General features: G+C 56.2%; 2 protein-coding genes across 4 annotated transcripts in view; one reads left to right on the top strand and one right to left on the bottom strand.

Annotated features, from left to right (window-relative positions):
• Positions 1-8,063, bottom strand: part of NR6A1 (nuclear receptor subfamily 6 group A member 1) — a 77,689-nt gene extending 69,626 nt beyond the window's left edge. For all 3 annotated transcript variants that reach the window (XM_065695737.1, XM_065695736.1, XM_065695739.1), the window contains exon 1: positions 7,932-8,063. In XM_065695737.1, the coding sequence (XP_065551809.1) occupies positions 7,932-7,998 (67 nt within the window). In that variant the 5' untranslated portion in view covers positions 7,999-8,063. The remainder of the gene's footprint in view (positions 1-7,931) is intronic.
• A 326-nt stretch (positions 8,064-8,389) lies between these two features.
• On the top strand, positions 8,390-16,071 carry OLFML2A (olfactomedin like 2A). Its single transcript, XM_065695608.1, has 8 exons — positions 8,390-8,765; positions 12,522-12,785; positions 12,964-13,071; positions 13,184-13,369; positions 13,578-13,839; positions 13,933-14,157; positions 14,263-14,448; positions 14,653-16,071. The coding sequence occupies exons 1-8, from the start codon at positions 8,700-8,702 to the stop codon at positions 15,252-15,254; spliced, it is 1,899 nt and encodes a 632-aa protein (XP_065551680.1). The 5' UTR covers positions 8,390-8,699; the 3' UTR covers positions 15,255-16,071.
• Positions 16,072-18,034: the final 1,963 nt, after the last annotated feature.

Raw genomic sequence — 18,034 nt, forward strand, 5'->3', positions numbered from 1 at the left:
GGCAGCAGAGCTGAAGCTGTTTAAATCCATACACTTACAAAAGGACAAGTAACTCTGCACCTTCACTGACTAAGAAAAAAGGGAGTTTGTTTTCTAAAAGCAGGTATTAATGTGAAATCCATCTGGGTATTTAAGTGGGGTAAGCTATTGCAGTAAGTCTGTACAAGAAAAATACATTTCCCAGGCGTCCCGTGTGCGCACGCAGTTCTGTCCTTCGGTTATTTCTATGTGTAGAAACACATTTTATTTTTTAACTGTTCTTCAGAGGTGTACTTGCAAATATTCCACATGGCCATTTTGTGCCTCAGCTGCGTGCCGATTATTTCCGCTCCTCAGCGTTCATCCAAGGCTGCCATGAAACATTTCACCAAACAGCACAGTGCACTGTTGTACCCAGCCACGTCTGCAACGGAGAGAAGTTATAAATTCACCTCAAGACAGCTTTAGATTCAAGGTCATTTCAAAGCTTTTAATTACTAACCAGGATTTGAGGGGTTTGTCCTAAGCGTTTAAGAGCAGCTGGCACTCGCGTTCATTAACTGTTACGCACATGTGTTGCAGACCAGCTATTTTTAATACTAGGGGCAACCACAGCAGGGTGTGCTGGCTCACCTCTGGCACCTGCCAGCTACATCTACCTGCTCGGACACTTGCTATGCCCAATAAACCACCCCAGCGTGTCATTTAAAGGCGTGTATTAAACACCAGGATTTAAGAAATCCAAAAACTTAAGAATATTTCTGATACAGCATTTCTCAAGTTTTAAGGGTTAGAAATGCTCCTCCTTGGCAGATACAGGGTGCACTGGAACAGTAAGCGTTGTTCCAAAGGTGTTTTGCAGAAAACTACTATATGCCAGGAAAATGCACTTCATGTTTGACGCAAGTCGCTGAAGTCCTGACACCTTTTCCGTGAAGCCAGGACAGAAGAGGCTGGCCATTTTAAAGTTACAGCATTTGTTTCAAATGTCTGTGGCTATTGATAACAAGACAGACAGACACAGCACATGAACCATGCAGCCAAATCATTGCCACCCCCCACTAAACGCATCGGAGCAGAAAGCATCACCAGCAGCAGCACCCAGAGACACCCCTGCCAGCCAGCAGCCAACCCAGGGGTATCACTGCCTCTGTGATCAGCCACAGCTACCCAAGCCACACTCACATCAGGCATCAGCAGAGCAATGCCAAGCCAGGCCATTAGCTCAATGCCTCTTATTTCCTGTCAAGAAGTGTTTTCCTAGGGAAGGAATTCTGGCAATCTACTTGCCAATTATTTTGCCATAAATATTGTGGCATTTCTTATGCAACAGCTATTGCAGAGGTTTCCACAGAAATTTGCAAATTTACAAACAAAATTACAGACAACTCTCTTGCTGCAATTTATAGCATCTTACTAGAAGAATTCAAATAACCCCTACCCATTTGCTACAATAAAATATCCTACAGATGCTGACAACTACTAATTGTTAGGCAACCCATACATCTGTATTTTTAGCAGTTTGCAACAGAAGCTATTTCAGACTTCAGTTGTTTCATGAAGAAAGTGCAAAATTAAAATTCTGGTCCTCTAAATAAAACCATCATGCTGCTGTCCTGGCCACTCACAGAACACAGAGGACTGGGAGCAGGAAGCAAACCCATCACCCGTCAGCTACAGAAAGGTAAAGGAAAGAAATCTCCAACCAAAACATAGCTCAACATCACTGGAAACAAAAATCTTTAGTTCAAGCTTAAGTTGCCTGTACAACATCAGTTTTCTTCACGGATTGTCTTTCACAGAAGACAGAATCCATTATAGCAAGGGTCTAAGTTACTACCAGTGACTAAGTACAAACACAACACTTTTTCCTTCTGACAACATGAAGGGACATTTTTGGTAGGGCCACTGATCCCCGTTTCCCACATTGGGTGATTGATTACGCTCTACCCCTTAGAAGAGTTGATTGGTTTCCTGGTGCCAGGAAAATGATTGATGAACATTTGAAGCCATGGGCCTCTCTTCCTGCTGGGTGTCCTTTTCACATGTCTCCAATGGGCCCGAGGATTTTTTTCAAGACAAGGAAGTGTCATTTTTATGGATATCATCCTGTGATAGGGACAGTTCACTGAGCAGAGGCCCTATGTAAATCAAAGTGAAACGCTAAAGGTCAGCTCAAGTGTTAAGGTGACAGCCCCATACAGCACGTAGCAGGTACGCAGGAAAACACAAGCAGGCCAAAGAAGCTTCACAAAGACAGCAAGCAAAGCAGGAGGCGGTGAGTAACTACACCGTTAGCTTGCTGCTGCACAGTGGTAGTAGCAAACTCCTGCCCCAAATGCAGGCTTCCTCAGTTCTCTTCCATTTTGGAACTGAAATGGAAAAAGACCCATTCTGCTGGGAGCTTGGGTTTCTCTTAGGCACACAAGCACACTTTCAAGGGGAAAACCCATCAACCTCTAAAGCTTAGGAGAGCATTCTGGCTGACAAACACCAACTAAGAGCCTCTAACGAGGCAGCAATGACGAGACCAAGCTACAGATTCCCAGTCTGCACACTGGATCTGTGCCATCAACAGAAACCCACCACAGGGTCCTGTGCGTCTCCAAGCATCTTACAGTTAGCACAGCCCTCTCATTTGAAACTCAGACACTGTCATTCATAAAATACCGGTTAGTTTTTACGAGTGTTCAAGTTGATTAGTCTGACACCACAAAAAAAGGTACCCAAAGCAGTGTTCCACCGCAGGGCTGCAGGAGAGGGTCACAACACCAGAGCTCTGCTGCTGGAATTCCAACCGGTACCACCAGGAAAAGCTCTTCCTGCTACCAGTTCCAGCTTTGCTGTGTGTAGAAAAGACTCAAGCCTTCGTGAGCATCATAGAGATGCTTTAAGTAAATATGTCGGTGTGCTGACAAACCCGTATGGAGCTGCAGTGGCAAGTACAGCCCAGCTGCAGCTGAGAGGGAGAGAGGGGCAGCCATGGTGGGAGATCGTGAGAGCAAGTTGTGAGGGGAGAACAGGGGCGGCCTTGGGGTGTGAGGGGAGACCATGAGGGGAGACCGCTATACAGGGAGGACCGCTATGGGAGGCAGATGAGGGGTGGCTGTAAGTGAAGATCATGGGGGCAGCCATGAGGGGAGACGTTTGCCTTCAGTGACTTGGTTTAGTGGTAGACTTGGCAGTCCTGGGGTAACAGTTGGGCTTAATGATCTTAAAGGTCTTTTCCAACCTATTTGATTCTATGAGAGAGAGAAAGCACCTTCCCAGTCCCTGGATGAAGAAAACCACCTTGACAGAGCCTGCTTGGAGGAAGCTGGATGCTTCCGTGTTGAAAAAACCCTTTCCTGTAAGCACACAAACTATCACAATGTACCCAAGATACTCCCATGAGCAAAGCAGTCATATGCAGAAAGCAAAACCAAGTTCTTTTAGTACCCAAACCACTCAGTGCAGGCTGAGCAATGCCTCTGATGAACTAAGACCCAAACCTGACTGAAAAACATCAACCTTGAATAAACCAAGCCCTGAGCTTACATTCTACTGCAAAATAAGCCAAGACCTCAGCTGAACGGTTACCCACCTTAAACCAAAGCCCCAGTAACCAAGAATGCCATCTTACATTATGTTATTTGCAGGCTGTGATCCACAGAAAGGGCATTTCTTTACAGCTGTTGACAGAACACGCACACAGGATATGGAGTCTCCTGGCAAAAGCACCCACAGGACGTCTGAAGGAACAATATACTTAGGAATAATTCTTTGTATTGCCAAACAACATAAAGCAGGCGAGTTACAGCCGCGAGACTGAACGAAGGGATTCGTGGAGGACGAGATGGTGTTGGCACAACCTTCAGAGACCAGCAGTTCTTTTCCGGTCTTTACTACAACCACGACAGGGATCATTTAATCACTTGGCTTCAGGATCTGATGGCTTCGGAACAATTCCCACAGATAAACCCTGTGCTTCTCAGTAGTGCCAGAGTCACAAACAACTAAGCAGGATAAACCCTAACGTTTATAGGAGCACTGTGCTCATTTACAGTTTCATAAAGTTAACAGGGCAGAGAATCCGCTGCACTGACTTGAGCACAACGTAGACCTTTGGAAATACGCAACGCCACTGCAATTCCTATCTCCTGCTGGAATAACTGATAGGGTTTTATACAAGAGAATTATGAGATTTAGTCCCAGGTGCTTCACAATTCCAGTTTAAATTCCCATGAAATACATACAGTTTCAGTTGAGAGATACTTCCAGGCAAGGACATGGCAGCAGTCTGCAGTCAGCCTGGCATTAGAGCCATGGCAAATTTTGATCCATTTTTCTCCTGATGCATCCACAAAGGGGAAAAGGACTTAAAAGAAGTAATCCTTCACACACTGACCAGACATTTCTCCAAGTTTAAATTTCGCCACCTATAGAAGCCTGTAACAGGGGTGATTAGGCAACGGAAGGTAGACATGTAACTCATGCTCTCTGAAGGACGTGGGGTCCACCCTTTGTAAATGAAACCTCCTTATCGAGGAGCTGGAGTAGAATTCAGATACTCCAGACATATACTGCTTTCAAGATAAGTTATTGGCAATCATTTACCAATAAAGAGCTTCACTGAAGCTAGCCTATCAGCGGTGTATTTCCTCTTTGTAACAAAACCTGTACAGAATCATTTTTATCAACATAAAAAATCTGAAAGTCTTCTAATTAGGTAATTAGAACCGTAATAATTAAGACTAAAGCTAAACCTTGAAGGGTCCTCTTGTCCCCCAACTTCCCTTTCTCAATTAACTCTGCAAAGTGATAACCACCCTGGCTTAAAGGCTGAAAAAAAAAGAGGAAAGGATCAAAAGGCCAGTTTAATACAGCTGGAGGGAAAGAATGCATTTCAACTCACCAGCAACCATCTGATGAAACCCTGGGCCAATTCTTTATGTAAATGACTTAATTAGAATTACCAGATTACACTGCTGAAGGCTTTATTTAAATAGGCAGTTTATCAACAGGATAAACTGCGCTCATTCCCAGAGAATGCTAGTGTAAATGCATCTGTTCAAAGCTACCACCATGGAAGAGTCAAATAGTAATTCAGTAAACTGCTTGCACATTCTCCCCACCAAGAAAAAGAGATAGCACAAATAACTTGCCAGGGACAGGACAGAAGGATGACTATTGCCTCCCAACAGTCAAGAAATAGATCTCCTCAATGCAAAAGTTCCCTCATGTCCTATGATACATTATCTTTACACTGTTTCATTGCAAAGTGAGGGAAAAATCCTGCTGCAGCGTCACATCACACACTGCATCTGCTGAACATGCACTGCTAGTCCTGGTTGTAGTACAAAAAGGCATGCATAAACCCATTTTCCTCATTAATGATCTACAGAAGCCATCAATACCAAATTCCAACTTTACAGAGAGGTATTTTCCCCCTTTTACCATCAAATCAAACAAAGGAATTAAGTTCTTCAGCTATAAGTCTTATTTCCCATCACAGCTTAGAATTCTATTCTCTATTATTCTCTATTACTATTTACAAAAGCAAGAGCATTCCACATTCAACAAGCCAACACTGAATCAAAATAACACTGTAGCTTCTTGTTTGTTCAGAGACATTTGACTTTAGCAGCATTGCCATTCAACAACTCAATTTGTTTTTCTTCCTAAACCTTCAAAGAAATGTTTATAGCAAGTAAACTAAGACCTAACTATATCAATGAAATAGTCTTTGTTAAGCAATGGCTTATCTCATCAGATGCAAAGCAATCAAGCATAAAGAACCACTAAAAATGTCAGTGCGTGCCAGTAAAGTTTGAGAGCACTGTGGAAAAGGGAAGGGATGCAAGCAATGGGATTTTTCTTTGAAAACCTTGCATTCTTTGTGTTCTCGCAACTTTCCTCTTCTCTCTGGTATGAAGCTCATCCAGATCAGTAATCTGCCCATCTGAAACTCTGCTCATTTTAAGGGAACACAAAATTCAGCTAGTTTCCCGACACTTGAATCAGTCTTCCAAGACCATACTACACAAAGTATCTAAAGTTACCTTAATTCTAGATAACCTTTTATGTCGCTATTTTAGTTAAAACATAAAATCATTAAAACTGTCTAAAAGCCACCCTGTTTCATTCAGAGGAAGCAGACACCAACTGAAGCTATGGGGAAACTCATCTGAAATATAACCCTGTTGAGAAATAATTGCTAAGAGTGCAGGAAAAATTAATGCCTTAATGAAGTGATTTAATAGAATTCATTTTACTCATTGCCATTGATTTGCTCAATGGCAAAATTTTTTACATGAAAGGGAATGTACTGAAACTTGTAAGGGAAAACCATCATCTTATATTCTAAGAACATCAAATGCCCCCTTAAATAATGAGGTTGCAATTGCCTGTAACTGCCGAAATGAAATCTGTAACTGCATTTCAAAGTGATCCTGAGGCTCCTTCACTGAAGACGCCAATAAGCTTGCAGCAGTTTACTCTGGGTTAACACAGAAGCCACGTGCAGAGCTTAAGTTCATTAATGATTTTAACGCAGCCACCAAAAATATTTATATATCTAAAAGTAGGATTATGATCTCCTCCACAAATACATCATACTGTTTTCGCTGGTTTTGTAGTGAGCGGAGATGTCGCACCTCAAGGTACCAGAAGTGCTATGAATCCTCCCTAAAAAGAGGAAGCATTACAAGTCTTCATTTACCATTCCCATCTGCAGATATTTTATAAGCCAGCAAAGTAAGAAGCCAATCTTTTCAGCTCCTCCCCCGGCTGCTGGAGGCTTTAGAAGGACTGAAGGTCACGCAGTGTCTCAACACCGTGCCAGTATTTCACGTTTTTTGAAGGCAAACTAGTAAAAGGTTGTTACATCATCCATTCAGGAGGCTAGCCGAAGCCACAGGTACAACATCTATCACTTGAGATAGCCATACAAGACATGAAAGTAACTCTTACAACTAACCTGATGAATTGAAAGATATTCCCACAAACCCCTATATTTCTGTGGGGGAGAACAGTATGTGCAGACAAAGGATGAATATTGCTCCATTATTAAGGACACCAAAGCAACAGACACTTCCCAAATTAAGTCAGAAAGTTCAAAAAGTATTAAGGATTAAAAGTATCTTTCATCCAATTGGACATCTGGTTAAGAAAGGATTAAAGCGCTTCTAGCAGCCTCACAACTTAAAGCTACATTTTAGGGTAATTACAGAGATAGGCAGCGCTGGTGATTACAGTAAAGGGTACATTTTGGGAATGCCGGCATCCAGCAAATGCCAGCGGTGCTGCCTGATAAGGAGCTTCTTTTGTCTGAGCAAATCCTTTGTAGAAAAGGGTACCTTGAGATGGTAAAATGCAATTGCGAGCCACAAAGGCTGGCAGGGACATTCAAGTGCAGATGCGGCATCCGCACGCTGGGAGTGTGAAGTGTCCCAAAGCGGCCCGGGCAGAGGCACCCGCGCCGGTTAAACGCCCGTTCTGGGGGTGCCGGCAGCGGCACGGAGGCGGCAGCTCGGGCGCAGCGACCCGGGGCAGCACCGGCGCCGCCACACGGAGCGTTCAGGTGGAAAACCCCACACGCGGGGAGCGGCTCTGCCTGAGCACGGGACCCGCCGCGCACCGGGGACAGCCCCGCGTGTCCGCGCCCGCCCCGCAGAGCCCCGGCGCTCTCCGAGCGGGACGGCGGCGGCCCTGACAGCGGGGACAGACGGCGGGCAGGGCGGGCAGCGCGCCGGCCGCAACCCTTTGTTGTGCCCCACGACCGCGGAAAGCCGCGGCCGCCGGGAGCCCCCGAGCCCCGCCGCACGCAGTGGGGGGGGCCGAGACGCGGCGAGCGAAGCCCCGGTACCGCCGGCCGTGAGCCCCGGCGCGTCACCCGCGCCACACGGATGCCCCCTCCGCATCCCCAGCCCCGAGGGGCGGCCGGGCCGAGCCGGACCCCGCGCTCCACTCACCGTTGCGGGGCGGTCCCTTAGCGCCGGAGCGGGGCTCCGGGAGCTCCGCGGGCGGCTCCAGCTCCATGGCGGCGCCGGGGCCGCGGCGCGGCGGGTCTCAGGGGCCCCGGCGGCCGCGCTGCCCCATGGCCGCTCCGGGCGCTGCTGACAGCCAGAGCCGCCGCTGCGGACGCCGCGCTCGGGCCGGGCCGGGCCGGGGCCGCCCCGCCCTGCCGCGGGGCACGACGGGAAGCGTAGTCCGGGCGCGCTGCCCGGATGTACCCGTTGGAAGGCCCCGCCCCCGGCCCCGCCCCCGCCGGGCCCCGCCCGGCCCCGCCCCGCCCCGCCCCGGCGGGCTCGGCGCCGCTGCCCACCCTGGAGTCGGGGCCGCCCCCGGCCCCGCTCTGGCTCGCCGGGGCCTGTGCACCGGGAGCGGATGGGCGCTAGGGGGCTCTCGCTCCCCGCCCCGGCGCCGTTCGGGCACCGGGCAGCCCCGAGGGCGGTCCGGGCGGGCACCTGCCCCGACAGCTGCGGGGACCTGTCCGTCCGGGAAGTGGGCAGCGGGCAGCCCGGGGGGCCGGGCAGCCCCGTCTAGGCTAACGGACAGCCCCGATAGAGGGAAAGCCCGGACCGCCCCGGGGCGGGCACCGGACAGCTCCGCCCGGGCGGGACCGCGCCGCCCCCGCCGTCGCGGCGCCGCTCCTGGGGCCGGTGCCGCCGCCGGGCCGCGACTAAGCGGGGCGGAGCGGGGCGGGACGGGCGGAGCGGGCGCTCGGTGCCGCTCTCGCCATGCGGGTGCTGCTGCTCCCGGCGCTGCTGCTCCCGGCGCTGGCCGCGGCGCACGGCGCCGCCACGGTAAGCACGGACGGACCGGCGCTGGGGCCGGGCGGGCTCCGGGGGGGGGGGTCCCCTCGCACGCTGGCACCCCGCGGGCAGGGCGGGCGGCGGGAACCCGGCCCCGGGCTGGCACCGGCACCGCAACCTGCACCGGGGACCGCGAACCGTGTCGCAGGGCCGGAGCTCCCCGCGCGGACGGGGCTTTCCTGCAGGAACAGACCCGCCGAGCTCCGATCAGCAGCGGCGCCGCCGGGAGAACGGGCAGAGCCTCCGGTGCCGTCCTCGGTGCGGAGCGGGGATACTCCTCGGGAAAGGCTGGTGCGGCTCTGGTGCTGCCGCTCCCTGCGCTGCGGGGCTTTCGTGGGGGCAAAGTTTCAGGCTGCGAGCGTTTCGGTGGGTTGGAAGGTGCCCAAGCCCCAGCGCTGCGGTGATGGGCTCCGTAATGAGCGTCTCCGTGCCAGGAAGAGCAGCCGCGATGAGACTTGCCCCGTGGAGGTTAGAGGAGCGCGGGAGCGGGACACGCAGCGGGTGGGAGCCCGGGGCTCTCGGATCCAGGCGTCCCCAAGACTGTTATGCTGCGGGGTCAGCAGCCGCGACGTGCGGACCAGCTGAGCGAAGGTGGTGGGAGCAGCACACAGGGACGAAAGGCGCTGATGCTGGGATCACCAAAGCGTTCAAAAGCCAAGATTTCCTCAGTCATTTAATGGAGTAAGATGAGAGCACAGCTGTTGTTTGCAGCGGCTGTTTTTGGGAGTGGTGCCCGGCAGAGCCCTGTGCTGGCTTCCCGGCGAGGTTTTAGGGTGATGCTGTCTGAAAGACGCTGGGGTTTGCAGCCTAAGGACCCGTGCATCATCGTCACCTCCTCCATCCTTCCCTCCCCATGTGCACGTGCTGCCTGCTGTGCATGAAGGGGGTTTTTGAGTTCTTGCCATTAGGGATGAGATCCCATGGATGAGCATTCGTGTGCCCCATGAGCAACTCGCATGGTCGTGTAACCGTGACCAACACAGGACACTCAAGCAGTGCCAGTGCCCAGGGCCTGGCCGCCATCAGCCACGGCTCTGCGTCAACGCATGTTCAACGCCTTGTGCCAAGCCAGGGAGGAGGAGGAAGACGAGGAGGGTGACATGGTTTCCCTCCTGTCACGGGGACATGCCTCGCAGCAGCTGTGCAAGAGGCGTGCAGCGCGGCAGCGTGCTTATCAACACAGCGTGTTTTCCTCCGAGACAAGTCCCCTGGCAGCAGGCAAAGGACAGCTTAAAAGCTGGCCAAGGTTCATTGTCAAAGGTCCCGCTCTCCCCAGATCATGGCACAAACTCAGTGCTCGCACGGACGCTCTTGCAAGAGGTCTGAGAAACGGCAGCGCTGGGAAAATTACCCAGCTCGTAAAACTGGAGTGAGGAAGCCCTCGGCAAAGCACTGGGATGCTATCCAACACCAGCCATGGGTGTGCAGCCCCAGCTCCAGAGGAGCGGCAGACCCACCTGCCTGCACCCTGGGCTGTGCTCTGCAGGAAGAGAGGGATTCAGGGAAAGAGCCACCTGGAGACCATGCAGCCCGCACGGAGGTTTCTTCGATTCCCGCAAGGAGCATTCAGCGCAGCCTGCAGCAGGGGTGCCCTGCACCCCCGTGTCCCGACCCACCCGCACGCTGTTGGGTCCCGAGAGTGGCAGGGGTGCAGGTTGCTCCCTGCAGGGTTGCGGCACAGCCAGGCACACACTGCTGAAGGATCCCCAGCCGCTGCACCGAGGTGCGGTGACCCTCATGGAACGGACCGCGTGGGGGCTTTTTTTATGAAGACTTCCTTGTTTATAGGCTTTTCTGCATAAACAGAACATACGGTTCCTGTTTAAGGAAGCCGTTTAAAAGGCAGAACGAGGTTTAATGTTACTACCTCACGTGAAGGCTGCCCCGGCTCTTGTGCAGGAAGGCGCGCTGCTGGGACGCGAGAGGGAAATGGCTTGAACTGGGAAGCCCCTGGGAAGGGGTTACCCCTTTGTGCCAGGGGGGAGCCTCTGTTTGCTGCCCCCCGTGCCCTGTGCAGTGTAAACAGGCACCGATAGGGCTGCTCGGGTGCATTTGCTGCGCATGGCTCCAGCCCACTCGTGCCCCACCTCAGTGGGACACGCGGGGCCCCCGCGCCAGCCGTGCCTCCCACCAAGCGCTGCCAAGGGCGGAGGGGGGGAACGCGTTCTGCTCCCATGGGAATGAGCTTCCAGCTGCGGCCCTTCCCTGCGGAAGGTGCTGGAGGCAGGCGGGGCCGCAGCGTGGCCTGGCTGTCGGGCTGTGGTAGCTTCGCTGGCTTGGGGTGTTGGTGGCAGCAGTGGGGGTCCCGTGGGGCACACCTTGTGCAGGGCTCCCATTGGGGATCATACAGTGCCATGTACGTGCAAGGACAGAGCTGGGGGCAAGAGCAGCAGCCCAGCTCCGGGGCCAGGGAGCTGCCTGGGTGTGCACGGAGGGGCCAGCAGCTCATGTCCGGGCTGTGAATTGTCCGGCCTGTTTGCACAAGCACCAGCATTGCCATGGGGAGGTCAGGGGGCCGAGGGAAGAGAGCCTAGAGAGGTGGTGTTGGGGACAGAGTCCCGCTCCCTGCTGCTGCTCCCCGCTGAGAGCTTGATTAGATCTGTTCAGTTTACAGCCCTCTCGGCCGCCTGGTGTTTTGCTCCCAGCCGGCAGGACCCCGGTTTCCCTTTGAAAGAGAGAGGCTTTTTTGAAATGCAAAACGCAGGAGGTTCTGCTGCCCCTTTTAGGAAGGGGAGCCCCTGGCCCGGCCCATGAAGAGCTGCGGGTCCCCGGGGAGAGCCGCTGCCGGGTGCCACCAGCTCATCATCCCAGCCGGGCGTGGGAGGGACGGTGCCTGCATGGCCTGGGCGCTGCCCGCAGCAGGACACGGCCCTGCGGGGCTCTGCCCCTTCCCACGCTGCGCTGTGCTCCAGGGCCGGATGGGGCCACCATTCTGTTCCCAGGGTGAGTCAGAGTCCCTGCGGGCAGAGCCCTCTCCCTCTGGGGTCACCCCGCTGCCTCTCCCCTTTCTGCCACCCTCCTGGGTGTTCAGAGCAGGCGCATCTCCAGGCATGGGGCGCGCAGCGCAGCTCCCTGCCAGCCTAGATGTGCCCCGTAGGTGCGCAGCCGCGGAAGGGGGTGAGTGGGACGTTGCTCCCCATCCCAGTGGGGAGGCTGAGCCACAGCCTTGTTCTCAAGCACAAGGGGGAGAGGGAAGAATGGTTCCTTATCTGCAGAAATGAGCCAAAAAGCACCCTGGGGTCTGTAGCATGAGTCAGGGCCGTGTGTGGAAACAAGGGAGTCCTTGAGTGTGTGCCTCAGGCCATTGCGGGAGTCTGGAGGGGCTGAGCTCACCCCGAGGTGGCTGCATGTCACCATGAACAACAGAGCCTGTGTGGGCTCGGGGCTGTGGGTGTGGGGGAACAGAGGCTCTTCTGGGTCTCCTTGACACTGTCCCTGCTCACTTGGATACTGCCGGAGGCTGGGCAACAGCTACAGATATGGGGCCAGGGTATGTGGGGCACAAAACACTCTGGTGGATGCGGGGACAAGCTTCTGACTGGGTTTTGTCACTGTTACCCAAGTGCAGAGTGGTGGGACAGGATGCTCTGGACAAGACAATGCCCTGTGCTCTTTGGGCACAGCCAAGAGCCCTGGGGCAGTGAGGAGGCTGTGGTGGCTTGCTGGGCTCAGCAGGGTCCTATAGGGCTCCTGGGCAGAACTCCAGGCTCAGCAGCCGTCCCACTGCTGCATGTCCTCCCTTCGCAGGTGCTGGGTGAGGCGGACCAGGTCCGGATGACCTCAGAGGGCTCTGACTGCCGCTGCAAGTGCATCCTGCGGCCGCTCAGCAAGGACGCGTGCAGCCGCGTCCGGAGCGGCAGCATGCGCGTGGAGGACTTCTACACGGTGGAGACGGTGAGCTCGGGGGCTGACTGCAAGTGCTCCTGCACCGCCCCCCCCTCCTCACTCAACCCCTGTGAGAACGAGTGGAAGATGGAGAAGCTGAAGAAGCAGGCGCCTGAGCTCTTCAAGGTATCTGCAGGCACAGTGGGGCTGCGGGCTGTGGGCTGGAGACACTCTCCCCATGCCCCCTGTCCCTGCCCCAGCAGGCCCACAGGGCGGTGAGCATTGTGGTTCCTGTGAGCAGGGATGGAGACGTGTGGGCATCCACAGCCCTGCCCCACGCCCCAGCCCTACTGTCCCTCTGCAGCTGCAGTCCATGGTGGACCTGCTGGAGGGAACGCTCTACAGCATGGACCTCATGAAGGTGCACTCCTACATCAACAAGGTGGTGGCTCAGATGAACACGCTGGAAGAGGTGAGTGAGCTCAGCAGGCACCGTCCCGCAGTGTGCCCTGTCTGGCTGCTTGGGAGCATCTGCGGGTGCCATTGGCTCCCTAAGTGGGGCTTCAGCCTCTCTTCTCCTCCAGACCATCAAGACCAACCTGAGCAGGGAGAACGACTTCATGAAGGAGAGTGTCCTGCACCTCACTGACCAGATGAAGCGCTATGAGAACTACTCTGACATCATGATCAGCATCAGGAAGGAGATCTCCAACCTGGGCTACCAGCTGCTGCAGAAGGATGCTGCTGCCATCCCTGAGAGCAAGGCACAGGTACCCTTGGGCGCTGGCTCCTCACAGACATGGCTGGTGCCACTGGGCTTGTGCCACGGGGCAGGTCTGAGCTCCCCCAGGCTTACAGTAGGTGCTGGAAGCTCCCACAAGTGCACCAGGGTGCCGGTATCCATGGCTGGTGCCACTGGGCCCACTGGCCTGCATGGTGGCGGGAGGGAAGGGGGTTTAACCCGGCTGTGCCCCCCAGGACACAGCAGGAGGACGAGAGAAGGAGGCAGGACGGTTCCCCAGCACCCGCAAGGCACTGGGGGACAGGGCCCCGCCCCGAGCACCCAAGGAGAAACAGCCGAAGCCCGAGAAGCCCAAAAAGGATACCCCAAAGGCCAGGGGGGGGTCACAGCCTACAGCCAAGCCCAAGCCACCAGCACACCAGCAAACCGTGGTCCGAGGCATCACTTACTACAAGGCCAAGCAGGCAGGAGCAGCGGAGGGGCCGGCCAGCAGCCGAGGTGAGCACCAGGGGGCTGGAGGGACCCCCCCACCGAGGCGGAGGGCCAGGGTCTGCCCCGCAGGGCACTGACCCCCTGGCTTGGCCCCCATAGAGAGCCCTGCGAGGGGGGCGGCTGCAGTAGAGCCCCAGGAAGAGAAGGATCCATCAGCTGAGGGGACCCCAGCCCAAGCCATTGCACAGGCAGAGACCACCGTGCCCAGCACCACGGCTGCACCCAGCACAGCCCTGGCCCCCCGCACCACTGCCCGCAGCCCCCCTGCCACTGTCCTCGGGCAGGGGGCTGACAGCAGCGGGGGCCCTGAAACACCAAACAGAGGTGAGTGAGCAGGGGACTGAGATGGGGAGCCCACGCGGTGGTCCTGGCAGCCGTGGCCGGGCAGGAGGCATGGGGTAAGCCTTCCTCCTCCTCCTCGGTACCCAGTGAAAGAGGTGGAGTGTGAAGGCACCATCGAGTCGGTGGAGCCCCCCACAGAGCACCACAGCTATGGGCGCAACGAGGGGGCCTGGATGAAGGACCCAGCGGCCAAGGATGACCGAATCTACGTCACCAACTACTACTACGGCAACAGCCTGGTGGAGTTCAGGAGCCTCGACAACTTCAAGCAGGGTGAGGGCTGGTGGCTGAGTGGGCACAGGAACCCCAGCTCCTCCTGGGGGTGCCCAGCACAATGTAGCACCAGGGGTGGTGGGCAGCTGATGGGGACCTGCGCTGGCGAGCACCCATGGGGCAGCGAGGGGGACACAATTGGGCCATCATGTGTGGGGCTGCAGTGCTGTGAGGGGTCTCAGTGCTTGTCCTGCCCACTTGCAGGCCGCTGGAGCAATCTCTACAAGCTGCCCTACAACTGGATAGGCACTGGGCACGTGGTGTACCGGGGGGCCTTTTACTACAACCGTGCCTTCACCAAGAACATCATCAAGTATGACCTGAAGGAGCGGTACGTGGCGGGCTGGGCGCAGCTCCATGATGTGGTGTATGAGGACACGACGCCCTGGAAGTGGAGGGGCCACTCGGACATTGACTTCGCTGTGGATGAGAGCGGGCTCTGGGTCATCTACCCCTCCGTGGACTACGACTACTCGCAGCAGGAGGTGATCGTCCTGAGCCGACTCGACCCTGGGGACCTCTCTGTGCGCAGGGAGACCACCTGGAAGACAGGGCTGAAGCGCAATGCCTATGGGAACTGCTTCATCATCTGCGGCATCCTCTATGCTGTGGACACCTACAACCAGAAGGAAGGGCAGATCTCCTACGCCTTTGACACGCACACGGACACGGAGGCAGAGCTCCGGCTGCCCTTCCTCAACCAGTATGCCTTCACTACGCAGGTCGACTACAACCCCAAGGAGAAGGTGCTTTACGCCTGGGACAACGGCCATCAGATGACGTATGGGCTCCGCTTCGTGGTCTGAGTGCCCGGCCGGGTACACGGAGGTGGGCACAGGAGTGCAGCAAGAGCCCAGCTTCCACCCCAAAACCCTCCCATCCGCTGTGCCCATCACCTGCACCGTGCCCGTTGCATTGCGGGGCAGGAGGTGCAGGTATGCGCACCCCAGCAGACACCCCCATGACAAGGTGGCCTCTGGGGCCACGGGGCTGCCCCATAGCTGGCAGCTTGGCCAGCGTTGCCTTCCCGAGGACACAGGAGAGGAGCTCAGCCCTGTGTCTCCGCAGCACCGGGAGGCAGCCAGGTCTGTGCCACCGGCAACACGGCAGCACCCACCCCGTGCCACCGCACCGCGCACCCGCCTGTGCTGCACCCAGCCTGCTGCAGCCCGTGTTGGCTGCACGCTTACCCTCACCGCCGGCTGCCAGCGGTGTGAGTGCTGTTAACCTAACCCAGTGCGGGCTGCTGGGCACCGTGCCCTGGCCTGCACTGAGCTGCCATGGGGCGGGCAGGGCCCCCTCGCCGCTGGGGCAGGAGGAGCAGCCGCCAATAGCTATTTTAGGAGACGTGATTAAGATGCCTTTGCTTTTGCTGCTCATTAGCTTCTTATTTAAATGCATTCACCGGAGCTGTGCCGAGTCCCCTCTCCTGGCAGTGGGCGCAGAGCAGCCTGCCCGCAGTGGCGGGGTGCTCTGCTTGCACCCTGCCTGCACCCAGCACCAGGCAGGGAGGAGGCACGCTTGGCTGCTCTCTGCCTAAGGCAGGGTGAGGGGTCAGGAGCGCTTGGCTTGGTTTTGGTCATTTTAGACATGAACAGTATTAAAAACGTAACAGATGTGAAACCAGGCTGTGTGTGCTGTCGTTTCTCCCCAAGCCAGGCAGAGCTGGCACTCACCATCCTCGTCCCTTGCCCAGGCATGCCCAGGCATTGCTGGCGCATGTGGCTGCTGTTCATTGCGCATCTGGTTGGTGCTGCTCCAAGCAGCGCTCCGCACACTGAGCCTGGGAAGGGCACCCCGCATCTCCCCCAGCAGCACCCAGCACGGTGCCATGGCTGCGCCCACAAACCCTGGACTGCGCAGCTCGGAGACAGGCGAGTCCCCGGCACAGACGTGGGGAACAGGCCCGGCTGGATCCTGTGGGAGAAGGGGATTTGGGATTTGCAGCTCCAAGCGGCAGCCGGGAGCTGAGCCCTGCTGCAAGGAGGGTGGTGAAGGGAGAGGAGAGCAGCTGAGCGCGGGCACAGAGGGAGCAGCTGCCCTGACTGCTGCAGTGTGGTGAGCGCAGAGCTGCCGGGGGGCCGGTGAGAGCAGCCCCTGCGGCCCAGCTCCATTCTGCTCTGTCCATACATGCCAGGGCAGCCGCCCTGCACCATGACCGGTGTCCTGTGGTGCTGTGGCTGGGCTCCAGCCGCAGAGCTGAATCAGGCGGCTGAACCCGGCATCCCAGGATGTTGGCACGACTGCAATGTCTCCTTCTGCACAGACCCAAAGCTGGGCTGGGGCACGGGGCAGTCTGGCATCCCGCTCCATGGACCCACGCTGCACCCAGGTCCTGCTGTGGCTCACTGAAGTACTGACCGTCCCTTGCCCCTGCCCATGTGCAAGCCCTTGCTCCGGCAGCACTGTGCATCCCTCCCTTGGCTCCAAGTCCTCACCGGGAGAAAGGAGCTGGCTGACTTTTCCCCCCAGGCTGGGTCCCTGCCAAGCTTTCATCCAGCGATCCCCAGCAAATCCCTGTCCAAACAATACGGATTTCTGACATAGTTTTGCAGTAAAGTAAACTCGCAGCACATCTCTAATTCCAGGCCTTTGTTGTTCTTCAGCAGGGGCTGCTGTGGCTCTGTGTTGCCTCACCGCACCAGGCTGTGCTGCGGGACGCCCCTCTGCTCCGCTCGGGAGGAGAGCACGGGGATGGGAGTAATTAAACCCTCATGTCACCTCGCTGCAGCTGTGGGGCCTCTTGCAAAGGCGCCCCTCTGAGAGCATGGCCCTCGCTGCTACTAACACCGTGGTAACGAGGAGCTTTAATTGTGCCGCATGACAGGCTCCTCATGAAATACCTGCTCCCCCCCATGGCTGCCTGGCCTTGCCCCAAGACCTGCAGCTCCATCCCACCACAGCTGGGGAGGGGGTGGCGGGGTGATGTAGGATGGTGTGGGGTGATGTAGGATGGTGTGGGGTGACGCAGGGCACCAAGCCAGCAGCAATGTGCGGCCTCACGGGGGGTTCTCAGCAGCACGGGGCTGTGCAGCAGCGGCAGCACAGGCTGTAACAGAACCAGTGCTGCAAAAGCTGGGGTGTAGGCACTGCAGGAGCAGCCCCTGACACAGGGCTTACCTTTGGCAACCCACCCACAAAGCACCAGCAGTGAGCAAAACCAAATGGATTCTTGTTAACCAGTGGGGTTATTGTGTTGGGTCCTTTGGCCTTCCCAGACCCCGTCCACCTTTTACCCAATCTAAAGTCACCCTGATCCCCTTTCTCTGCTATTGTACATCAGGGAACCACATCCCGGGTCGGGTGCATGGAAAAGTCTCTGAGCGCCTCCTCCGACATTCCCTGCCTATGGCCTGACCAGCCCATCCCGTCTGATCTCCAGCCCCAGGCTCTGGTCCTGGTTCCAGGCAGGACGAGGCAGGCTGGGGAGGACGGGGCTCCCAAGCAGGACATGGTGGGGATGTGTGGACAGGGACAGGATGGGCTCCCGCCGCGCCGGGCGCTGCTGACTTCCAGACATTCCTCCTGTGCGTGGCCGGCACCACCTCGGCTCATAACGTGATTAAAAGATTAAAATCTCTCAGTT

The sequence above is a fragment of the Lathamus discolor genome, chromosome 15 (genome assembly GCF_037157495.1).
Source record: "Lathamus discolor isolate bLatDis1 chromosome 15, bLatDis1.hap1, whole genome shotgun sequence".
Classification (NCBI taxonomy): domain Eukaryota; kingdom Metazoa; phylum Chordata; class Aves; order Psittaciformes; family Psittacidae; genus Lathamus; species Lathamus discolor.

What these genes read in the sequence shown, in the direction of transcription:
- OLFML2A (XM_065695608.1), top strand. Translation starts at nt 8,700, where the DNA reads ATGCGGGTGCTGCTGCTCCCGGCGCTGCTGCTCCCGGCGCTGGCCGCG. An exon ending in AGATGAACACGCTGGAAGAG is followed by an intron (nt 13,072 to 13,183) that starts GTGAGTGAGCTC and finishes CTTCTCCTCCAG; the next exon opens with ACCATCAAGACCAACCTGAG. An exon ending in TCCCTGAGAGCAAGGCACAG is followed by an intron (nt 13,370 to 13,577) that starts GTACCCTTGGGC and finishes TGTGCCCCCCAG; the next exon opens with GACACAGCAGGAGGACGAGA.